Source organism: Eleutherodactylus coqui, chromosome 4 (genome assembly GCF_035609145.1).
Source record: "Eleutherodactylus coqui strain aEleCoq1 chromosome 4, aEleCoq1.hap1, whole genome shotgun sequence".
Taxonomy (NCBI): domain Eukaryota; kingdom Metazoa; phylum Chordata; class Amphibia; order Anura; family Eleutherodactylidae; genus Eleutherodactylus; species Eleutherodactylus coqui.
In genome coordinates, this window is record NC_089840.1 from 251601226 (window position 1) to 251622382 (window position 21157).

At 46.9% G+C, this 21157-nt stretch overlaps 1 protein-coding gene across 2 annotated transcripts; it reads right to left on the bottom strand.

Annotated features, from left to right (window-relative positions):
* Positions 1–4445: 4445 nt before the first annotated feature.
* On the bottom strand, positions 4446–12798 carry AVPI1 (arginine vasopressin induced 1). 2 transcript variants are annotated; one of them, XM_066601087.1, is made up of 3 exons: positions 12674–12798; positions 8612–8952; positions 4446–5141 (listed from the first exon to the last, which is right to left on the bottom strand). In XM_066601087.1, exons 1-3 carry the CDS (start codon positions 12683–12685, stop codon positions 4964–4966), a joined length of 531 nt encoding a protein of 176 aa, XP_066457184.1. In that variant the 5' UTR covers positions 12686–12798; the 3' UTR covers positions 4446–4963. The 2 variants fall into 2 exon arrangements, with proteins under 2 accessions (XP_066457184.1, XP_066457185.1); XM_066601088.1 differs by having other exon boundaries at positions 12688–12747.
* Positions 12799–21157: the final 8359 nt, after the last annotated feature.

Sequence of the window (21157 nt, forward strand, 5' to 3'; positions counted from 1 at the left end):
GCCAGAGCGCATACGGTAAGTTGAATGAACAGACAGTGTTGACTCCAATGGAATCTGACATAGCCGAGATCTATTTTGGCCCAGAATTCCGTTTGCCAGTTACTATAGGTGTTTCTAGACGGGCCAATATTGTTTGGATTCCCGCCATCCAGTGAGGACCTGAACGCTTATCGTTGAGTATAAATGCATGCGCCGACTGAATGACGACTGAGAAGGCATTTGCTTCTCACTTATCTAGATTTTGCATGCAGAATCGGTTGTGGAAATAGGCGCTCGTTCACTTATGCCTGCTTACTGTGACTGGAGGTGGGTGGGCTGGACCGGCCCCCTCCGCCTCCATTCACTAGCAATAGTAGTCGCTGTGTAAAAGTACATAAACAATTATCGTTGGGACGACCTGTCGGGCATCTACAGCCACAGGTTGTCCCATGGAAAAGCATCTTATACCGGAACTGGCGAGCGCAATTCATAGGGTAGATGCGAAGGAGGCCGAAGAGGAATTATCTACCAGCCATCAGTACTTTTTCTAGTAAGATGTTCAAAGCATTGGGGCACATCAGCGGTATTCCAATCTCTAACTGAGGCCCTATCCCCTGGGAATCAATGCAATTACAAGCACAGACAACTACACCGACCTCCTACTCCGACCGCAGTGTATCCTGGCAGCCGCTGCCTCTAAACCCCTTTAAGTTGGGGGTTTGTCCAGGCCCAGAAGATCACTTTAAAAAAAACAAAAGTGGCGTCACCCGCTGCACTTTAGTAGAAGGCGCTTCTCACTGCTTTGATTAACCAGCGCTGGGCAATTAGCATGTAAGGTCTTAAAAGGATACTTCACACGGGGTGATTAGCCCCTGAATTCTCAGTGGAAACAGTGAATTTGGGTGATGATCATGCGGCTGGTGACAGGGCACTGAGCAAGAAAATAGCGCACCTGTCGGAGTCTGTTTTTAGTGGGCATTGGCCGTGTAAACGGGAACTACTCCATCTTCTGCTTACTGTAAATAGTGGCTGGAACAATGGCGGCCCGCTCTGTCTCCCTTCATAGAATGACTATGGCTCCTGTGTAAGCAGTAGTAATAGTTAGGCGGTGGGCTACTTCTGCACCCAACAGTCATCCCATGTAAAAGGCATGTTTGGACTACCCATGTGTACGAATACAGTGTACAGCAGGTAGGTACCCAGTGGTTTGGGCATCGGTGGTTGTCCTCTACTCGAACACTGCACGGTGCTGGGGCAATAACTTAGTAATATGACAAAGGGAAGTAATGGTTATTAATAGGGCAAACAATTAAAGTGACCCCAGCGGCTAGTCTTTGTGTGGGGGGCACATTTATCATACAGACTGCCATGCTGTGCCCACATTCTGCCAACTGGAGGCTTCCCAAACCCACAGAAAATCCTTTAGTGGAGCTATGAGCAGTGGGGCCCCCACATAAATGGAGATACGGTCACATATGCCCACTACTGTTCCACTTTGCTCCGTGAGAGCGTTGGCTGTTTCTGAGTAAACGTTCTTGGCCATCTTCTTCGCAACCACTGAAATGACCAGATTGACATTGTGCATACACAACCGCCCGCTGTATTCCGGAGGGGCTATTAAGAGCTTCGGGGTCTCAGCGGCTGTATCTCCACTGATCATGAAGTACCATTTTGATTCTCTAAGAAAAGCCTGAACACCCCGCAAGCAAAGTGAGACTATGAAATAAGATTTAGAATGTATTACTCTTTGGTCTTGAAAGGGTTAAAGGGATTATCCAGGATTAGAACACGTCTGCTTTCTTCCCAATGCAGCGCCACTCTTGGCCGTATCTAATATTACAGTGTAGGTCCCATTCACTTCAACTGAGCCAAGCTGCAATACTAGACAGTCCATAGCTGAGGGTGGCGCTGTGCTTAGAAGAAAGCAGCCAAGTTCTTCTAACCCTGAACAACACCTTTAACCTCTTCCTGACGCAGCCCTTTTTTTTTTATTCCATTTTCGTTTTTCCCCCCCACTTTTAAAAAAAAAATCATAACTCCTTTATTTATCATCGACATCGCTGTATGAGGGCTTGTTGTTTTTTGCGGGACGAGTTGTAGTTTTTAATAGTACTATTTAATGTACCAGATAATGTACTGAAAAACTTTTTTTTTTTTTTTAAAGTGGAGTAAAATGGAAAAAAAAGACATTCCGCCATATTTCAGTGTGTCTTGTTTTACGGCGCACAAACTAAAACAAAAGCGACATGATAACTTTATTCTGTGGGTCGGTACGATTACTACGATACCAAACTTGTATAGTTTTTTTTTTTACTATACTGCACTTTTTTTTTCAGACATTTAATTTTTTTCAATTATTTTCTGCGGTCATTTTGTGCACGCAATAACTTTATTTTTCCGTCGACATAGTTGAGCAAGGGCTCATTTTTTGCGGGATGTCCTGTAGTTTCCGATAGTACCAATTTGGAATATATATGACTTTTTGATCGCTTTTTATTGGGTTTTTTCTGGGAGACAGGGTGACAAAGTGCATTTCTGCAGTTTTTTTTTTTCACCGTGCATGAAAAATAATGCGCTACTTTGATAGCTCGGACTTTTACGGACAGGGCGATACCAAATATGTATTTTTATTTAATTATTTAGGTTTTTAATAATAGATATGGGAAAAGGGGGGTGATTCAAACTTACATTTTTTTAACTTTCAAGTCCCCCTGGAGGATGCTTTGATCGCTATAGCATTACGTCATACTGCCATTTGACAGGCAGTCTATCAAGCCACCCCACGGGGCTGGCTTGATAGGCCCCAGGGCTGCCTTAGCAGACTGACTTTCTAAAGGCATGTGGCTGCCATGACACCTGCACGGCTCCCCCGATCTCACAGCGGGGAAGCCGTGCGGGACCCCTGAACATTGTTTGGGGGATTAAAATGCCGGTGTCAGGATTGACAGTGGCATTTAAAGGGTTAATAGCCACGACCGGCCGATTGCTGTTATTGCCCGCGGGTGTCAGCTGTAGTAAACAGCTGATGCCCGCGCTGTATGCAGAGAAATCGCCCCGCGACCTCTGCATATATACCCTAACGCTCCAGGACGTACATTTACGTCCTGGAGCAGGAAGGGGTTAACCTGTGCCGTCATAACCTCTATACAACCACTGTATACGCACTAGAATGCTATGAGCACTTTGAACCTGGTGGGGTCACAAGCGTGGATCTGATATTGATCACGTATCCTAATAATTATCAAGAGGGTCAGAAAACCCCTTTGGGCTATGCCCACACAGAACAGCAACGTGGATGAGATACCACATAGTGTGGAAACTGACCTGCAGTGTGAAATTTAAGTTCATAGTAAGTCAATTTTAGCAACAAGTTTGCAGTCTGGTTTCCACCTCTTCAACCGCGATTTGGTGCAGGTTTTCTGATGTGGCCTGTGTGGGCATAGCCTTAAAAGGGTTCTGTCAAAAAACAAAAAAAAAAACTTACCTATTCCTCCCCAGGCAATCTACTTACCAGATCTTCTCCTGGCTCCTGCAGTTCCCTGAGTCACCCTCACTGCAAGCGGTCCGGATCATGTTGTTGTGACTAAGCGTCCATTGCCGGCAATCTCCTTCCTGCAGGTCAACGTACCCTATGTCACTAATGACGTATCGTTCACTGCCTAGCAGGGAATGCTGAATCCTCGGCAGCCTGCTTTAGCGCAACTGCGTGAACTCTTACCGTTAGTGGTTTGTACACAAAACAATAGCTGTGAGACTTCACGCATGTGCAGTCGCACTAAAGCAGGCTGCCAAGGATTCGGCATTCCCTGCTAGGCAGTAATCGCTAGGTCACTCGTACTGTTCATTGCCCTGCAGGAAGTGAACGGCAAATAATGGACGCTCCAAAACAGGAAGAAGAGGATCCGGCTGGCTTGCGGTGACGTGACCCCAGGGGACTGGAAGAGCCAGGAGAAGATTGGGGAGGTGAAGATGCGGTAAGAAGACTGACAGGGAAGGAATAGATAAGTATTTTTTTTTTTTCCTAATGACAAAACCCCTTTTAAAGTACACTTCATAACTTTTTTTCCAGAAACAGCACCACTCCTGTCCACGTGGGATATTGCAGCTCAGCCCCATTTCAGTAAATAGTAGCATGTTCACATGGCAGAAACCACTGCTATTCTGTAATGAGTCCGCACATGGATTTAGCCCCGTCAGCGCACAAAATCCGCAAATAGAGCTGACACTTTCGTGCGGACCTACATGACGTTTCTTTGTGCAAATCTGCGTGAAACAGTGTTGAAAATGCGACGTTGGGATTTCGCTCATTGAGGGGACTAAATCCACAGCAAAAAGAGCGGCAGATTTTTGCCAACATTTTTTTACAAGTGGATTTTGCGGCCGAATGTACGAACGAAGCAGCGGCAAAATAAACGTGCGGATGTGGAAGTGTCCACTACAGAGGAACAGTCCCTGTGGCTTCTAGGTAGAACACAAGGAAACAATTTATTTTTTATTGACCGAGCAGATGAGGTTTTCCCAGAACGCAGGAACCTTACACAGTGTACTTGGACGGCCCAGCATGGACCTCTGTTTGTTCAGCCGAGTAGAGTATATATGTATGCTCCCCTCTGTCAGTAGGTATCATCTCATAGCAATGACTGATTAACAAGATGTCCAATCAAATCAGTCCAAAGGGCGACATCACACCCCATTAGTAATATCCTTGTATTGCGGAGGGGGGCACAGTCCTGTGGATTTTAGCAGCCGTTCTGACTATAAAAACTTGGTCACGAGAACTTTCCTAGAGATCAGTAGACAATAATTCGAGGGTTAATAGTGTTTCACTCCTGCATGTAATAAATACCATAGAGGACGGCCAGCACGGCTCCACAATACCAAGTGAGTGCTACAGAAGGGTATTGCATCAGTAGTGTAGACGTGACAAGCGGCGGCTGCTTCTTGCATAGCAGTTGTGACGCGGCAGCGGTTCCGTCCGCACCGCTCATCGTTTTATCTGGTGCAGGTAGCTTGAGATCTCCCTCTTCTGGTGCCGTCTTAGTTTACCCTTTGTTCTCTGGATTTCGTCTGCTTTCTTGCCTCCACAGAGTGCCGGCCTCTCCTGGGGGTCACTGGTGGGCTGCGCAGGTTCCTCCTCTGCAGAACTCCCATCTTCCTTAATGCTGATAGGGATCACAAACAGATTGTCAGCTCTTCAGCTCAGGAGAGAGGTGAAGTCACGGATACATTAGGGTTACACTGTGACTTTAGGTATGCCATACCAAAATGACACCCCAAAACAGATGTGAGACTTCAATGCAACAGCAAGTCACACATTGCATCCCCCCCCCATCCCTTCCCAACCCCGATCATGTGAGAGAGAGAAAAACTTATTTAATCCAGTCTAGGTCTAGTAATGCCAGCACTTCCACATCCAGCCCAGTTCCAATAGTGGGTCATGTGCTATGGACCTCTCATCGGTGGCGACGGCATCTTATTTCCCTGAAAATAAGACCCTGTCTAATAATTTTTGCCCCAAAAGAGAGACTAGGTCTTATTTTCAAGGGATGTCTTATTATACTTACCTAGCAGCCACGGTCCATGTCCTCCGGAGTGCTTGCATGCATGCAGTCCTCGGCTGCCGGCAGAAGATAGTTTCCTGGTTCCAGGATTCATTACTCCGCCTCCAGGAAGCAATAGCTCTGATTGGCTGGCAGCGCTTGAAAACCAATCAATGCAGAGCTCGATGAAGCGATGGCTGTGATCGGTTCATCGAGCGCTGCGTTGATTGGTTCTTAGAGTGCTGCTCAGCCAATCAACGGCCATTGCGTTGTGGAGGTGGGATTTTTTAATTGGCTGAGCGGCATTGGTCTCAGCTGAGTTAGTCTCTGCATCTCTGGCGGTGGCTTCTCCTCACTCCGCAGCCGGAGAAGCAGAGACTAATGCTGCTCAGCCAATTCAAAAATCCCGCCTCCACAACTTGTGAGCTGTTGATTGGCTGAGCAGCGCTCTAAGAACCAATCAATACAGAGCTCGAACTAATCACAGTCATCATATATGTTTCATTTAGAGCTGCATTGATCAGGGCCATCGCTGCCTGGAGGCCGGATTTATGAATTCCAGAACCAGGAAGCGATTTTCTGTCGGCGGCTGAAGACTGCAAGCAAGCGTGCCGGAGTCCAGTGGGAGGACACGGATTGTGGTGGCTAGGTAATGTGTTTTTTTTTTTTTCTTTTTTTTGGGGGGTGGGGGGGGGGGGGGGGAGGCTTATATTTCAAGGCCCACCCTCACCCTAAAAAATAAAGGTAGGGCTTATTTTCGGGGAAACACGGTAAGCGAGCTAAGCCCTTCTCTGCATTGGCCATGACAAAGCGATTTGGCTTGCCTATTGAAGTCAGCCAACCTGCTGTAATGTCACCAATGAGAGGTCCATACCATGTGACCCCCCAATGTTAAATAATTTCATTTTTCTCCCAATTTCCCATAACTTCTTTACTATTCTATCGATTATTGTTGGACAAGTTTTTTTTTTTTCTTTAATAGAACCAAATGCACTTTAAAACTTACAAGGGATGAAAATAAATATCTGCAGATACGCCATTCTTAGTGTAGGGCGGGTTGCTTTTACTGAGGCTTCTGCCCCCTACCGCTTAGATGCTGCGGTCAGCGTTGACTACGGCATCTAAGGGCTTGTTCACATCAGCAGCGGAGGTTCCATTCAGAGCCCTGAGTCACTGAATGCCACTGAAGAGGATGAACCAGAATGGCAGCTCCCTTGACGTCAGCACTTCCTCTCATTAAGCTTTGGCGTAGACACCTCGTTTACAAGGACAGATTTTATCTTCACATTTCATACATGGAAGATGATACTGAGATAAATCTGAGGCTCGTAGCAAGGATAAAGTCAGCGGCGACAGCTGAACCGACATACAGAGCGGGTTGGGGATCCGAAGCTCCGCAGCGTGCCTGAGAATCTAAGACCCGCTACCTCAGATCCGGCTGATCAAGTCCTACATCACCGGCCATCTATGTAATACAAGGAGGGGCTGAATCACCCAGAGCATAAATAGGACACGTGCTATGGGGGTGTTTTAGTGAAGCAGTGCTGGTATGGAAAAAACATAATAGCACCACTTTTTTTTTTAGGAGAGGGGGGGGGGGGGGTGTTTGGGTTTTGCGACAAAACTGACAACTTTATTCTGTGGGTCAGTAAAATTACAATACCAAATTTAGGCCGGCTTCACACGGGCGTGACGGGCTCCGCTGCGGAATTCTGCGGCGGAGCCCGTCACGGCGCCCTACAGAGACCCCAATACTTACCTCCAGATTCGGCGTCCTACGTCCCGCACGACTCTTTGGCGCATGCGCAATCGAGCGCGTGACGCGCCGCAGCGTCACATGACGCGGTAGGTGGGGAAGCGGTTACACGCTATCTTCCGCTGTGCTACAGCGGAAGATAGCGTGACGGACGGCTTCCATTGACTGCAATGGAAGCCGTCAGCGCGTACACCCGCGGCAAATAGAGCATGCAGCAGGTGAGGACAGGTGATTTTACGGTGCGGAATTCCACCGCTGAACTTGCATTAGGTTCAATAGAACCTAATAGCTGCGGGCAACGCAGCGGATTTCCGCCACGGATTACGCGGCGGAAAACCGTCCGTGGGAAGGAGCCCTTATACAGTTTTTTCTGTTGTATTTAAAAAACAATTTATTAGTACATCCTTGAGGTACATACTAGTTCTTGATGGCTTTAAATATTAAAAAAATTAATAAAAAGTACGCTTCCGATAGTATTCTTTTTTCTTTTTTGCACGACAGTGTACAAATAAAGCCATTTTTATATATATGACTTTTACGGACCCGATTATTATTTTTTTAAATTATTAATAATGTGAAATTTCCCTTAGTCTCCTGAGGCTGCCTTCATACGGGCTAGAAAATCGTGCAAGATTTGTGCGTTGCGAGTCGCACAAGCATGAACCCTATTCTTTGGATGGGGTCATACACACGAGCGGGTTTTTTTTTTTTCCTGCATGGCACTGCGAGGCAGGAAATATCGCGGCACGTTCAATCTCCCTGCGTGCTCTTGCATCGCAGCGCTCATTGTTTTCAATGGGGCCGATGGCAGCATCATTAGGTCTCCCATTGAAAACAATACGAGAAAATCTGCAATCCTCCGGCGGCGGCGGCGGCTTGCTTTTCCTCCGAAGTGATGTGAGGCCATTTTGACATGAAAACGCCTCACATCATCGGGAAATTCACATGGTAGGAAGCGTGATATGAAGGGAGGATTTACAGCCTCATATTGTGCTCGCCAAGGTGACGTTAGCCTGAGGGAAGTGTAGCTTGTGATTGATCGTTTATACGATATACTGCAATACTTCAGTATTGCAGTATGTTGTATTTCTGCAGGCACATCTTGATAGGTAGATATACAAGTCTGCCATGACACCCAAACGGCACCCCATGATATCATTGTGGAGTAGACAGGAGGGACCCCAGAGCTGTGCATGTATGGCGGATATCGCCAATAGATTGAGGGTGCCTGGCTGCTTCTGCATGGTCACCCTCCATTGGAGCCTCCGTGCGGCGTGCTCAGCTGTCCCATATCCCCCCCATCGTAGAGTGGCCGCCGTCGGCTGCGGACCCTTACCAAAGTTTGCTGAAGTTCTGCACGGACAGTCCTCCGATGCGATCGCCGCTCAGTTTGTGATGGGATGAATGAAATCCCTTGTTCCTCTTCTTCCTCCGCAGTTTGATCAAAGCTTCGGCGATGCTCTTGTCTCCGGCGTAGTTGTAAATGATTTGCGCACGTTCATCCGCGCACTCGTCCCCGCAGGTGCGGAAGAGCGTCTGTATCTGCAGGAGGTCAATGTCTTTGAAGATGTTGGCGGAGGCCTTTTTCCTGGTCCGCGGCTCGGGGGCCTTCCATGCTGCCGCGGGGGAGCTGATGACGGAGGCTGGCGTGCCCATGATATAGTAGCCGGATAACAACTGCGAGGGAAAGGAGAGAAGCGCGGAGATCAATGTCTGCATCCAAATGTGGCACCGGTGGGGGAAGCGGTACTATAATTTGCCCGCCGCCCACGGCAGCGGCAGACCAACAGTTTCGGTTCCTTGTTTTAACTAGTTCTGCTTTCTGCCGGCGCCTCCAGCCAAACTACTGAATCACGGAGGGTTAACCCTTGAAGGGCGATCTCCCAGGAGCAGAATATCTCACATACTGAGGTTCGTACTACAACCCCACAGCCGGACCCGCCGTCACTTTGCAGACCTGAAATTAGTTCACCAGGTAAGGGGTCTAGATATTGTACCTCGACTATGGAGGGCCAATTAGCAGCCCCCTCTATACTGGATATAAAGTTATACCTAGTCACCTGACTCCCACATACGTGTTTTTGGCCTCGCTTCCATCCGCACACATGCAGTGTGTTCCATAGTTAGGGCTGACCTTTACTATAAGGGAGCCTTCACACGGGACTTAAATGTGTTGTCCCACTTCTAGCTGTTCTGCAACAGGAAGCAGACAGCGCCGTACATTGTGCAGTGGTCTGGGTTGGCACAGCAGCCTGTGTTCTATTGAAGTGAATGGGACTCAGGCTGCAGTACCAACCCAGACCACTACACAATGTACAGCGCTGTCTGCTTCCTGTTGCAAAACTGCTACAACTGGGACAATCCTTTTACATACTGCAGAATTTGCTATGGAAAATCCACAAACAGTACAAGTTATGTGGGTGAAAGAACAGGGACTTTGGAATAGGCGCCGTTGACACCAAAAGACCTTGACAATGGCTGCACGAGAAGCGAAGGGTTCTTTGTCCACATGAAAAAAAAAAACGCACAAAATATGCATTTAAACACACAGTAAAAACATTGCGTATTTCACACGCCAAAATTGCAAACACGTGTGTGAATGAGCCCTAAAGTGCGCATCAAGCCGTGGACATGTGGATAGGATGACCCCCAGGGTGTAAGGTCACATGATCAGTAGATAGGGGGCCATTTATAGGTGGCAGCATTCCAAATAAGGTACATCAGCGATCTTTCCGCGGCGGTTCTCAGGACGCGCCGACCCCTTTAACATGTCGAACGCCTCGTGTTTCCCGGTTTACCCCTTATCTGTGGTTTCCGGTACTGGATGTCACATGGCTAGCACACATCTGACACACAACCGCATTACCCAGCCGTGCCAAGCTGCGCAAATCCCGGCTCACACTTCCTGCTTTATCTGCGATTAGCAGACATGACACATCCTGAGCTGGAGCCGCGCCAGACTTGTGACTCACGCCGGCTGAGCTGCGGATCACAGCGTTATCACCGCACGTCCTGTGCAGGCCAAGGATTCACAAAAGGGGGCAACGTATCCCCTACTATGTGCTATAGGCGAGCAGCAGGGGGCGCTCTGCCCTTGTCCAACCGCTGATAGGCACTTTCCAGGGGTTTTACGCAAATTACGGTAAAAGGTCCTTTTATCCAGCCCAAATATCGCGCACGAATATTCCTCCTTGCGTTCGTTTGCCCGAAAACTGGCCCGCGAAAGGGTGGAGTCACACGGGCGTTTAATACCTGTTTTGATTTTCTGTCTCTTCGCTCCGTTGTTGGGTCAGAGACGGAATTAAACGGATCCGTTTTTAGCGCCATTGAATTGAACGGGGTTTTTAAAAACAATAAGGCAAGTGGAAAGCTCCACCCGTTCGCGTAGGTTTCCATTAGCGCAGTCCGCAGCGCTATACGTTGGAAGCAAACAGGGCGCCTTGTGAAAAAACGGATGCAAATTAAAAAAGCACATGCGCAGCAAAAATGCATGCAACGTTCCCGCGCAGTAAAAACGGCGCATTTCCCCCCCCCCCCGAACCACGTTTATAAGGCAAATCCGTTATTATATGACGGTAGGCCATATCAGGGGTTAGGAGCGAATACGGAGGCTCCATTCACGCGGCGTACTTTTTCTGTAAGGATTCCTTGCTGAAATCCACAGCGGGATAAGCGCCATTTTTGCATTTTATTGCATACAAAGCAAATCGCCATAATTCACACAGCACGGGGTTTTACGCCCATGTCAAATAATTGCTGTGTACGTTTTTGTCGCAGCTTTGGCGCCAGAGGCCCAGTTGCCCTATTGAACCCTGCAGCGGAATCCCAAGGCTCCGTCTCAGATTTCTGCTGCGCATCAAGTGCGAGATCCGCATCAGAAAACGCCAACACGGATCTGACGCTAATAATCTGGGTGAACGCGCGCTAAATATCCGTCGCCGATACCTCGTTATACTGGATATGGGGGAGAAAAAAAAACAAACCACACATTCTGACCAAAACTCCGGAAATTTCTACTGCATTCGCCGCACCCGGGTCCGCTGCTCCTGTGTTTGTAAGTCATCACGAAAAACAACTGCGAGAGCCTTAAAGGAGAAATCCATTAAAGGGATCTCCTCATCGTCACCTTTTTTGGGCAAGTCCGCGAGCATCAACCCCCACCAGACATCCAGGATGCGGCATTCCGGAACTGGCATCAGTTGGGCACGTGGAGAGTCCATCACAAGGGCTGAAAGGGTAACTAAAGTTTTTGAAAACTTTTGACATGTCAGAAGTTTTGATCAGCGAAGGTCCGAGTGCGGAGACCCCCACCGATCGCTAAAACGAACGGGCATCTGACGCCTGTTATTGAAAGTCTACGGAGTCCGCACACCGTTCACAGCGGCATCCAATCAGGCACAGCGCCCAGTTGAACACTTCTGCCCGTACCTTATAGCGATCGCTGGGGGTCTCAGAACTCGGATCCCCACCAATCAAAACTTCTGACATGTCGAAAGTTTGTAAAAAGTTTAGTTATACCTCCCAGATCCGGATTACAAATGCGCACACGGAGAAATGAGCGCCACCTAAACGCCATCATTGATTCCCAATCAGATATATGGGGCGCGGGATCCGGCGCAGAGTCGCACTACATCCAGGCCGGGCTCACATCCGCATTGGAATCTCCAGAGGTTCCGTCGCGGAACCGACACAAACTAGCATGAGAAAAAAAGTGCTGCTGAGTTCTGCTGCAGATCCTCTTCCGTTTAGCGTCCTTTTATACGTAGCGAGGAATCGTTCGATTTCCTTCGTCATTCGCTGGTCTTTCAGGGGACCGCGCAAGGGACCGCACACTTTATACGTAACGACTTGCAAACGGCTGAACGACGATTTTTAAAATGAGCGCTAAGCATAAGGATCATCACTCGATCGGCGGCCGTAAAAAATTATCGCTCCGTTTCGCATGACGCAACGGTATCTTTTTTTAACGCAACAAGGGTTCTAAAGCCGCAGATCTGCCGGTCAACGGGCAAAACACACGGGCGGATTTTTCCAAGCGCAGAGTCCGCATTAAATAGTGACCTGCCCCTCCCCCCCCCAAACATACGGATTTCAATTTGCTGACGTTATAAATGCTGCTGCCCATTAAAACTAATCGAACTAGTCTGATGCAAATAGCTGCGCCACTTTTTCCATAGCAACACCATGTGATCACATCGTACCGCGGCAACCGTTACTATGGATACACAAACAGTTGTGAAATGTAGGTTTCCCTGCTGTTTTGCAAAGACAGCAAATTCTGGACGCCCCCTTTAAATGTGAGGTCACGTGATGCCAGTAGGAAGGTAAATACACGTCCCCATATATATGTAGCATGACGCTGTACATGTATGACGCGGCCCGTATAAGGCGCACCTACCTGCCCAGACATACAGTAGGTCCTGGAGCTCAGCAGGCCGCACACATGACGCTCCCCGCCTCCGCACACACTGACCTCAGTCTCTACCTCCCAGGACACGCACAGATCTCCACCCCGCCCAGGTGGTTGACGCAGGCACACAGATCAGCCAATCAGCGCGTTTGGGGGCGGGACTTCGCATTGGCGGGAGGAGGCAGTGACGTCATGAGGGAGAGCTGAGGTGACTGTGAGGAGTCGGTGTCTCCTCCGCCTGACGGCCGGCCGCACGGCGCTCTGCGGGCAGAAAGACACCAAATTGGATGAATTGTCCCCAGAAAATCACATAAAGTGTATAAACTTCTGTCAACATCAGAGCCATTATCCCAAACATCCCAATAAACATGGCCGCCACTAAGCTAGGGCCGCACCGCGACCTTGACCAAAGCTGACAATGTTAGGCCAGATTCGCGCGGACGTATTTGTGCACGCAATACGCAAAGTCTAGAACTTATTTTAATGGGCTCGCTCACATGCACGTACTTCTCCTGTGCGTTTTGGTCACGCGAAAAAAATAAACCGCAGCATGCTCTATTTTGCTGCGTATTTGCGCACAAAGGTCAATGGAGGCTATGCAAATGCGTGTACAATGCGTTAGAAGATCAGACGAATTCTCTATTTAAATCGGCGTGTCGAATGAACAGGCCAGCTGATGATGTCACCACTTGTCATCCCCCTCACAGCGGCGTAAAAACGCAGTAAAACAGCATTACACGTACAGCTGCGTATTTACTATATTTTTTTACACATCCCATTCATTTCAATGGGGGGTTTATGTGTGAAATACGCGCCGAAAATAGGACGCAGAGTAGGCACTAGAGATGAGCGAGCATACTCGTTAAGGCGATTTACTCGAGAGAGCATTGCCTTTTTCGAGTACCTGCTGGCTCGTCCCTGAAGATTCAGGGGGGTGGCGGAGTGGATCTCTCTCTCCCTCCCGATCGCCTCCGCAACCCCCCGCTCACCCCCGCCGCCCCCCTGAATCTTCAGGGACGAGCCAGCAGGTGCTCGAAAAAGGCGATGCTCTCTTGAGTAAATCGCCTTAACGAGTATGCTCGCTCGTCTCTAGTAGGCACGTCAAAAAATCGCATCTAGAACCTCTGGGTTCTTTCAGATGAATGATTTTTTGGTGTGCCGAAAAAAAATTGCGTTATAGGTGTGATTTTTTTTACGCCGAGATATCTCTCCATCAAAAGATAGGGAGCCGTCCGGCAAAGGGAGGGGAGCGGCATACTCGCGAATAGTAGCCGCTACTGCTATTCATTCACACGACTTAACGCTCAGGTAGCCGCGATGTTTTAGCGCAACGTTTGTGTGAAGGAGCCCTCGATGGGGAAAATTGGCTTCTACCTCATTGCTTTTTTTTTTTGCCTTCCTCTGGATCAACATTGAGGGGGGGGGGGGGGGGTAATAGACTGAACTGGATGGGCAGACGTCTTTCTTCGGTCTAACGTACTATGTTACTAGGTATTTCGCGTGCGTGTAATACACAGCTTGTGTGAGAGTGGCATTATGTAGTATGGATCTGTAGTATGCGGCCCATAGACCGCTATGTGCGAATACAGCAGGTATATGGTATCTGTATCAAAAAGAAAATTGCGCGTTACAATAACCCATTAGTTACAATAAGTTTTCACTTGCAGCGATGCTACAACATTCAGGCCGAATGCCCACGGACGGATTATCGCTGCGGAATTCGCCGCCAGACATCTGTCGCAAATTCCGCAGCAATGTCTGTCCATACACATGCTGTGGTGAAAGATTCTCCCCTGCCAAGGAGCGGAAATCAACTGCGATTTTCCCCTCATGCGTAAAATCGCACAGACGGCTTGCGTTGCAGTCAATGGAAGACATCTCTCCTGAGCACAGCGGAAGTATCATGGGAAATTGCATCACAGCCCAGCGCCGGCACGTTACGCGCTGCACTCTGGATCGCCACCCGAGATGCTAACGGCGGATCCAAAGAGGTGAGTATAGGGTCTCTGGGGGGCGCCGGGTCAGATTCCGACTGCGAAATCTCGCCGTGGGCATGAGGCCTTAGCGCTTAAACACAAGAACGTGTTTTAGTCCCGTTCTGCGGTCGTGATAATCACGGCCACATAACGGGACAAAACGAGACCATTTAGTTTTTGCTACCAGGATTGGCGCCTGTTAATGGTACAGGCGAGAAAAGACAGGACTTGCGCTATCTTTCCCACACGTATTTAACCCTTTCCAATCCACTGTCTGACGTCTGAAGACATTCTGATTGAAGGCTGTACAGCTCTAATGTTGGAAGACGTCCGGCAGGGTATTCTTACTGTATATTACTGGCCGCTCTGTTGTCGGGGGCCTTTCCAGCAAGCCCCATACCGCAGTACGGGCTCTAGCCAGCAGATGTCACCATTGTATAATGGCATAAAGAGAAGGCCCCCTAGGAAACCCTGAATCCAAAATTGGATTGCAAAGGGTTAATACTACTAGGGCATGTCCTATCTTGCCGCTGTTTTTTTCAGACTGTTGCGCGGAGTTTGAAAAGCCCGAAAACGGGAAAAAAGTCAGTTCATGCATAACTATGCTCCATACTGGCGAGCGTAGTTGCACATACAGCCGTCTGAAACCGCCCTTATATCAATGGGTTCTATTCTATGCATATTGCACACGTAGATTCCACTTCATGGGTTATTGTTAAGCCTCAGTATTCGCTCCCAACTCCCGCTATGGCCTACTGTCATATAATATCCGATATGCCTTATAAACATGGTCCAAGAAAAAAAAAAGGAACACTTATCTAGCAGGCACGGACCAGGTCCTCCTGCTGCTCTCGGTGCTCCAGAAGATCACTTCCTGGTTGCGGGATTTAAAAATCCTGCCTCCAGGAAGCGAATGCTGTGATTGGTTCATCCAGCTCTGCATTGATTGGCTGAGCAGAGTTTGAAGAACCAATCACGTTGTGGAGGCAAGATTTATGAATTGGCCAATCAATGCTGGGGCTCAGCCAATTCATAAATCCTGCAACCAGGAAGTGATCTTCTGTGAGCGAACAAGGACTGCAGGATGCCAAGCGGAGCTCCGGAAAGCAGCGGGAGGACCCGAACCAAGCCCTTTAGGTAAGTATTCCCTTTTTTTTCAGGGAATTCAGCTAGGGCTTATTTTAGGGGGAGCGCTTAACCTTCTCGTGATAAAATTGCGCTAGTTTATCTGGCAGCACTGAAGCAATGTGCAATTCTTCACAAGAAAAACAGCGGGAGCTGGCTGTCACTAGTAGCCGGCCTCCCGCTGCAACAGTGGGGGTGCATTGGAGATCCGGCCCCCTCTGTTAACCCCTTCCTTGCCGCGATCTAAGAAGATCGCGGCAGGGAAAGGGTTCACAGAGGGAGCGCGCTCCCCCTGTGACTTCAGCCGGCTCTCACTATGTTATTGCAGAAAGCCTGGCTGGTTGCTATGGCAACAGGACTCCAGATACCGGCGTTCTGTATTGCCATTGCCTAAGATCGCTGTAATAAGAGATAAGGCATGGCAGGAGAGAAGTCCTGCAATGCCTTATTGTAGCGATCATCAGTGCTGAAGTGTAAGTCCCTCAGAGGGACACAGATGGTGTAAAAAAATCAAAATAATGTACAAAAAATAAAAATGTAAACCAAAATGTTAAAAAAACATTTTTTTGTACTTTTTTTTTTTATCCAACATATTTGGTTTTGACGCGTCCGTAAAGAGCCGTACAATAAATTGAACCTGCTTTTAATCCTGCACGGCAAAAAGCGGTAAAAAAACCCACTAAAAAACAGGCAAAATGCTAATTTTTAGCATTTTGCCTCCCAAAAGACGCAATAAAAGTGATTAAAAAAAAGGTATGTACCCCAAAATGGTACCAATAAAAACGACAGCTCGTCTCGCAAAAAATAAGCTCACAGAGCGCCGTCCATGGAAAAAGAAAAAAGTTATAGCACTTTGAATGCAGTAATTATAGAAAAAAATAATTTCCAAAAAAGGCTTTTTATTGTGGAAAAACCTAAAAAAATATAATAATTTTGGTATCGTTGTAACCGTACCGACCCGCAGAAAAAAATGTAGCGTGTCATTTATGCTGCATAATTAACACTTAAAAAAAATCTGTCAGAATTGATGCGTTTTCTCTCCCTACGATCATAAAAAATAAAATGGTACCAATAAAAACTAGAGTTCGCCACCCAAAAAACAATCCCTTATACGGCTGCGTCGACGGAAAAATAAAAAAGTTATGGCTTTTGAGAAATGGAGATGAAAAAACACCTAAAATCATTTGGTCCTCAACGCCAAAATAGGCCGTGTCATTAAGGGGTTAACCCCTCCATAACTTTAGTTTTCATTTTATACTTTCGGTCTTGCATAAAAGAATACAACTTTGTACAAAGACACTACTTTGCATCAGAGTGATATCCTTTCCAAGGTAGAAAAAAACTAAGTTGGTTAATAGCTCCCCCTAAAGGAATTCTGAAGAGCAAATCTGCAGAAATTAACCCCTTAGTGACAGCCCTGTCGTAAAACTACGTCCTGTGTATGGAGGGAGGTAGCGCTGCTATCTCCCTCCATACAGCGCGGGCATCAGCTGTTTATTACAGCTGACACCCGCGGGCAATAGCTGCGCTCGGCCGTTCGGCCGATCACGGCTATTAACCCTTTAAATGCCGCTGTCAATTCTGACAGCGGCATTTAAATCCCACACGCCCCCCCCGCGGTGAGATCAGGGGAGCCGTGCAGGTGTCATGGCAGCCGGGGGCCTAATGAATGGCCCCAGGGCTGCCTTAGCAGACTGCCTATCAAGCCATCCACACAGGGTGGCTTGAAAGACTGCCTGTAAAAAAGCAGTATGACGTAATGCTATAGCATTACGTCATACTGCAGGAGCGATCAAAGCATCGCATGTTAAAGTCCCCCAGGGGGACTTCAAAGTAATGTAAAAAAAAAATCAATAAAGTTTTTTTAATTGTTAAAAAAAAAAAAGTTATAAAAGTTTAAATCACCCCCTTTTTGCCATATCCATTATTAAAAAATAAAAATCATAAAATAAAAATATGTATTTTGTATCGCCGCGTCCGTAAAAGTCCGATCTATCAAAGTAGTGCATTACTTTTCCTGCACGGTGAACGTCGTCTGAAAAAAAAAAAAAAGAACGCCAGAAATACACTTCTTTAGTTACCCTGTCTCCCAGAGAAAACGCAATAAAAAGCGATCAAAAAGTCATATGTATTCCAAATTGATACTATCGGAAACTTCAGGACATCCCGCAAAAAATGAGCCCTTGCTCAACTATGTCGACGAAAAAATAAAAAAGGTATTGCGCGCACAAAATGACCGCAGAAAATAATTGAAAAAAATTAAATATCTTTAAAAAAAAAATAAAAGTACTACAGCAAAAAAAATACTATACAAGTTTGGTATCGTAGCAATCGTACTGACCCATAGAATAAAAATATCAGGTCGTTTTTGTTGCAATTTGTGTGCTGTAGAAACAGGGCGCACCGAAAGATGGTGGGATGTCGTTTTTTTTTCCATTTCTCTCCGCCAAGAATTTTTAAAACGTTTTTCAGTGAATTATATGGTACAATAAATAGTGCCATTGAAAAACACAACTCATCCCGCAAAAAACAAGCCCTCATACAGCGACGGTGATGGATAAATTAAGGAGCTACGATTTTTTAAAAGGGAGTAGGAAAAAACAAAAATGAAAAAAAGCAAAAAAGCTCCCTCACTAAGGGGTTAAAATACACTTGATAGCCTACTGGTGATTTGGAAGAGGATTTGGGCATTGTGTGGCTTTTTATTTCATGTGTTATTGAAATAGATCGAACGTTTACAAATGCAGGACTGTCATATTGTTTAAACTTTAAATATTTTGTATTTTTTGTAATAATTAAAAAATATTTAACTTATTTGTTTATCTTTACTTTTTTTTTAGTCTCACTAAGGCCGGCTGCACACGGCCGTGACGGCGCCCCCCAGAGACCCCAATACTTACCTGCGGATCCGGCATTCTACGTTCCGCATGACGCTTCAGCGTGACGCGCTGCAGCGTCACATGACACGATGGCCACGTCACATGACACGCTGGACACGTCACATGACACGCCCACAGCGTCACATGACGCGGTAGCGGTAGGCGGGGAAGCGGTTTCACGCTATCTTCTGCTGTGCTACAGCGGAAGATAGCGCGACGGACGGCTTCCATTGACTGCAATGGAAGCCGTCCGCGCGTACACCCGCGGCAAACAGAGCATGCTACGGGTGAGGTCGGGTGATTTCACGGTGCGGAATTCCATGATGGAATTCCGCACCGTGAGCATTGAGCTATTAGGTTCAATAGAACCTAATAGCTGCGGGCAACGCGGCAGATTTTCGCCGCGGAAATCTATCCGTGGGAAGGAGCCCTAAATCATCCAATTGCATGTACAGTATACTGCAGAACTACAGTATTGCAGTAAATTATAGGGAGTACAAAATAACACATTATATATCCCGCACAGTGAATGCTTGTCAGAAAAAAATGCACAGCGCCAAAACTGCGCTTTATTGGTCACCATGTCTCCAAGAAAAAAATAATAAAAAGTATTCAAAACATCATATACACTCCAAAATGGTACTAATGGAAACTACAGGGCATACACAACTATGTTGATGAAAAAAAAAAAATTATGGCTGGCAGAGATGGCGGCAGGAAATGATTTCATTTTTTTCCAAAGACATTTTATTTTGTAGGAGTAGTACAGCCAAAAATATATATATATATAAATTTGGCATCGTTGTCATGGTACCGATCCACAGAATAACGTTATCATATCATTTGTGCCGCAGTATGTACACTGTAATAAATATAGCAAAATTACGTTTTTTCACTCCTCTTAAAAATTTTTTTATAGTTTTTCAGTCCATTATATGATACATTGCATAGTACTACTTAAAAATACAACTCATCCCACAAAAAAAACAAGCCCGCGAACAGCTACGGTGATGGATGAATAAAGATGTGGAGGAAAAACCAAAAGTGAAAAAAAGGGAAGATGCGTCATTAAGGGGGTACATTTTCTGAAGGAAAGGTCAGGTTCAGAGTCTCAAGTCATTGCAGATTGCTTTCTCTTAGGGCCTATTCACATGGGCATAAGCGCATTCCGGCCGTGCAGATATACCGCATGTTTGGCGACCGTAATGCACTATTACCCATGTATTTTACCTGCTCTGGTGTGTATCTGAGTGCACAAATACATCACATTTGCGCACACAGAAAAAAATACGCAAAAAATCGGATTAATTTTAGGCGTATATGTGCAGTGAATACGCAGGTTTTCTGTATATGACGTGCGCATTTTCACACACCCATTGAATTCATTGGGCTCTCGCGATGCGCAAATGCCATGTATTTTTTCACATGATCGCACGACGGCTGAAAAAATACTCTCATGTGAATGAACCTATTGAGATCAATTTTGTTCTCTTCAGGGTGGATTCAGACGATCGTATATCGGCTCGGTTTTCACGCCGAGCCGATATACGGTGTCGTTGTCTGCAGGGGGTGGAGAATGGAAGAGCCAGGAGCAGGAACTGAGCTCCCCCCTGCAGACAAGGACACTGTATATCGACTCGGCGTGAAAACCGAGCCGATATATGGTCGTCTAAATAAGCCCTTAGTATGTATTACGAGCGCAAAATCTGCGCATGTAAGGGCGGTTTCTGATGGTCGTATGCGCATCTACGCTTATCGGTATGGAGCATAGTTGCGCATGAATGGATTTTTTTCTTTTACTGTTGGGTTTTTCAAACTCTGCGCCAAAGTGCAGAAGTTTAAAAAATGTGGGAAGATAGGTTCTGCTCTATTTTTCACGCAGGCTTTATTAACTACGTGTGGGAAAGATAGGGCAACTCCTATCTCTTCTGGGGCGTAGTATTCACGCCCGAGAAAACAGCTAGTAAAAAACGACACCATTGAAAACAATGGTTTCGTTTTGTCCCCTTATGTGGCCGTGATTAGCACGGTCGCATAATGGGAGTAAAGCACGCCCATGTGTTTAACCCCTATAGGCTCCTCCAATACATTTGTGTGAACGTACTCTTAGGGCGACCCCCACAGGGGCGCATTTGCGGCCGCAAAATCTGTACACCGAATGTGCAGCGAATAGAACTTATTGGATTAAATGGGATCCTTCATGTTTTTTTTCCATGTGCATTGCGAGTCTGAGGGAAAAAAAGTGACATGCTTTATTTTTGCGCATGGGAGACCCCTATGACCAAAATCATGCAGGAAACTGCGCGATTTCACAGGCTTGAACGAGAACACCTGAGCCTACCAAATCAGCTGACCCACTTACCGAGTCAGCTGACCCACTTACTAAGTAGGCTACCCCTACTACTCTAACATGGTGCTGCCAGGACTAGTGGTCCCCACAGTGCAGTAAATTGCGCAGATATGGGGACAATAGCTAGCGATCATGTGCCCTG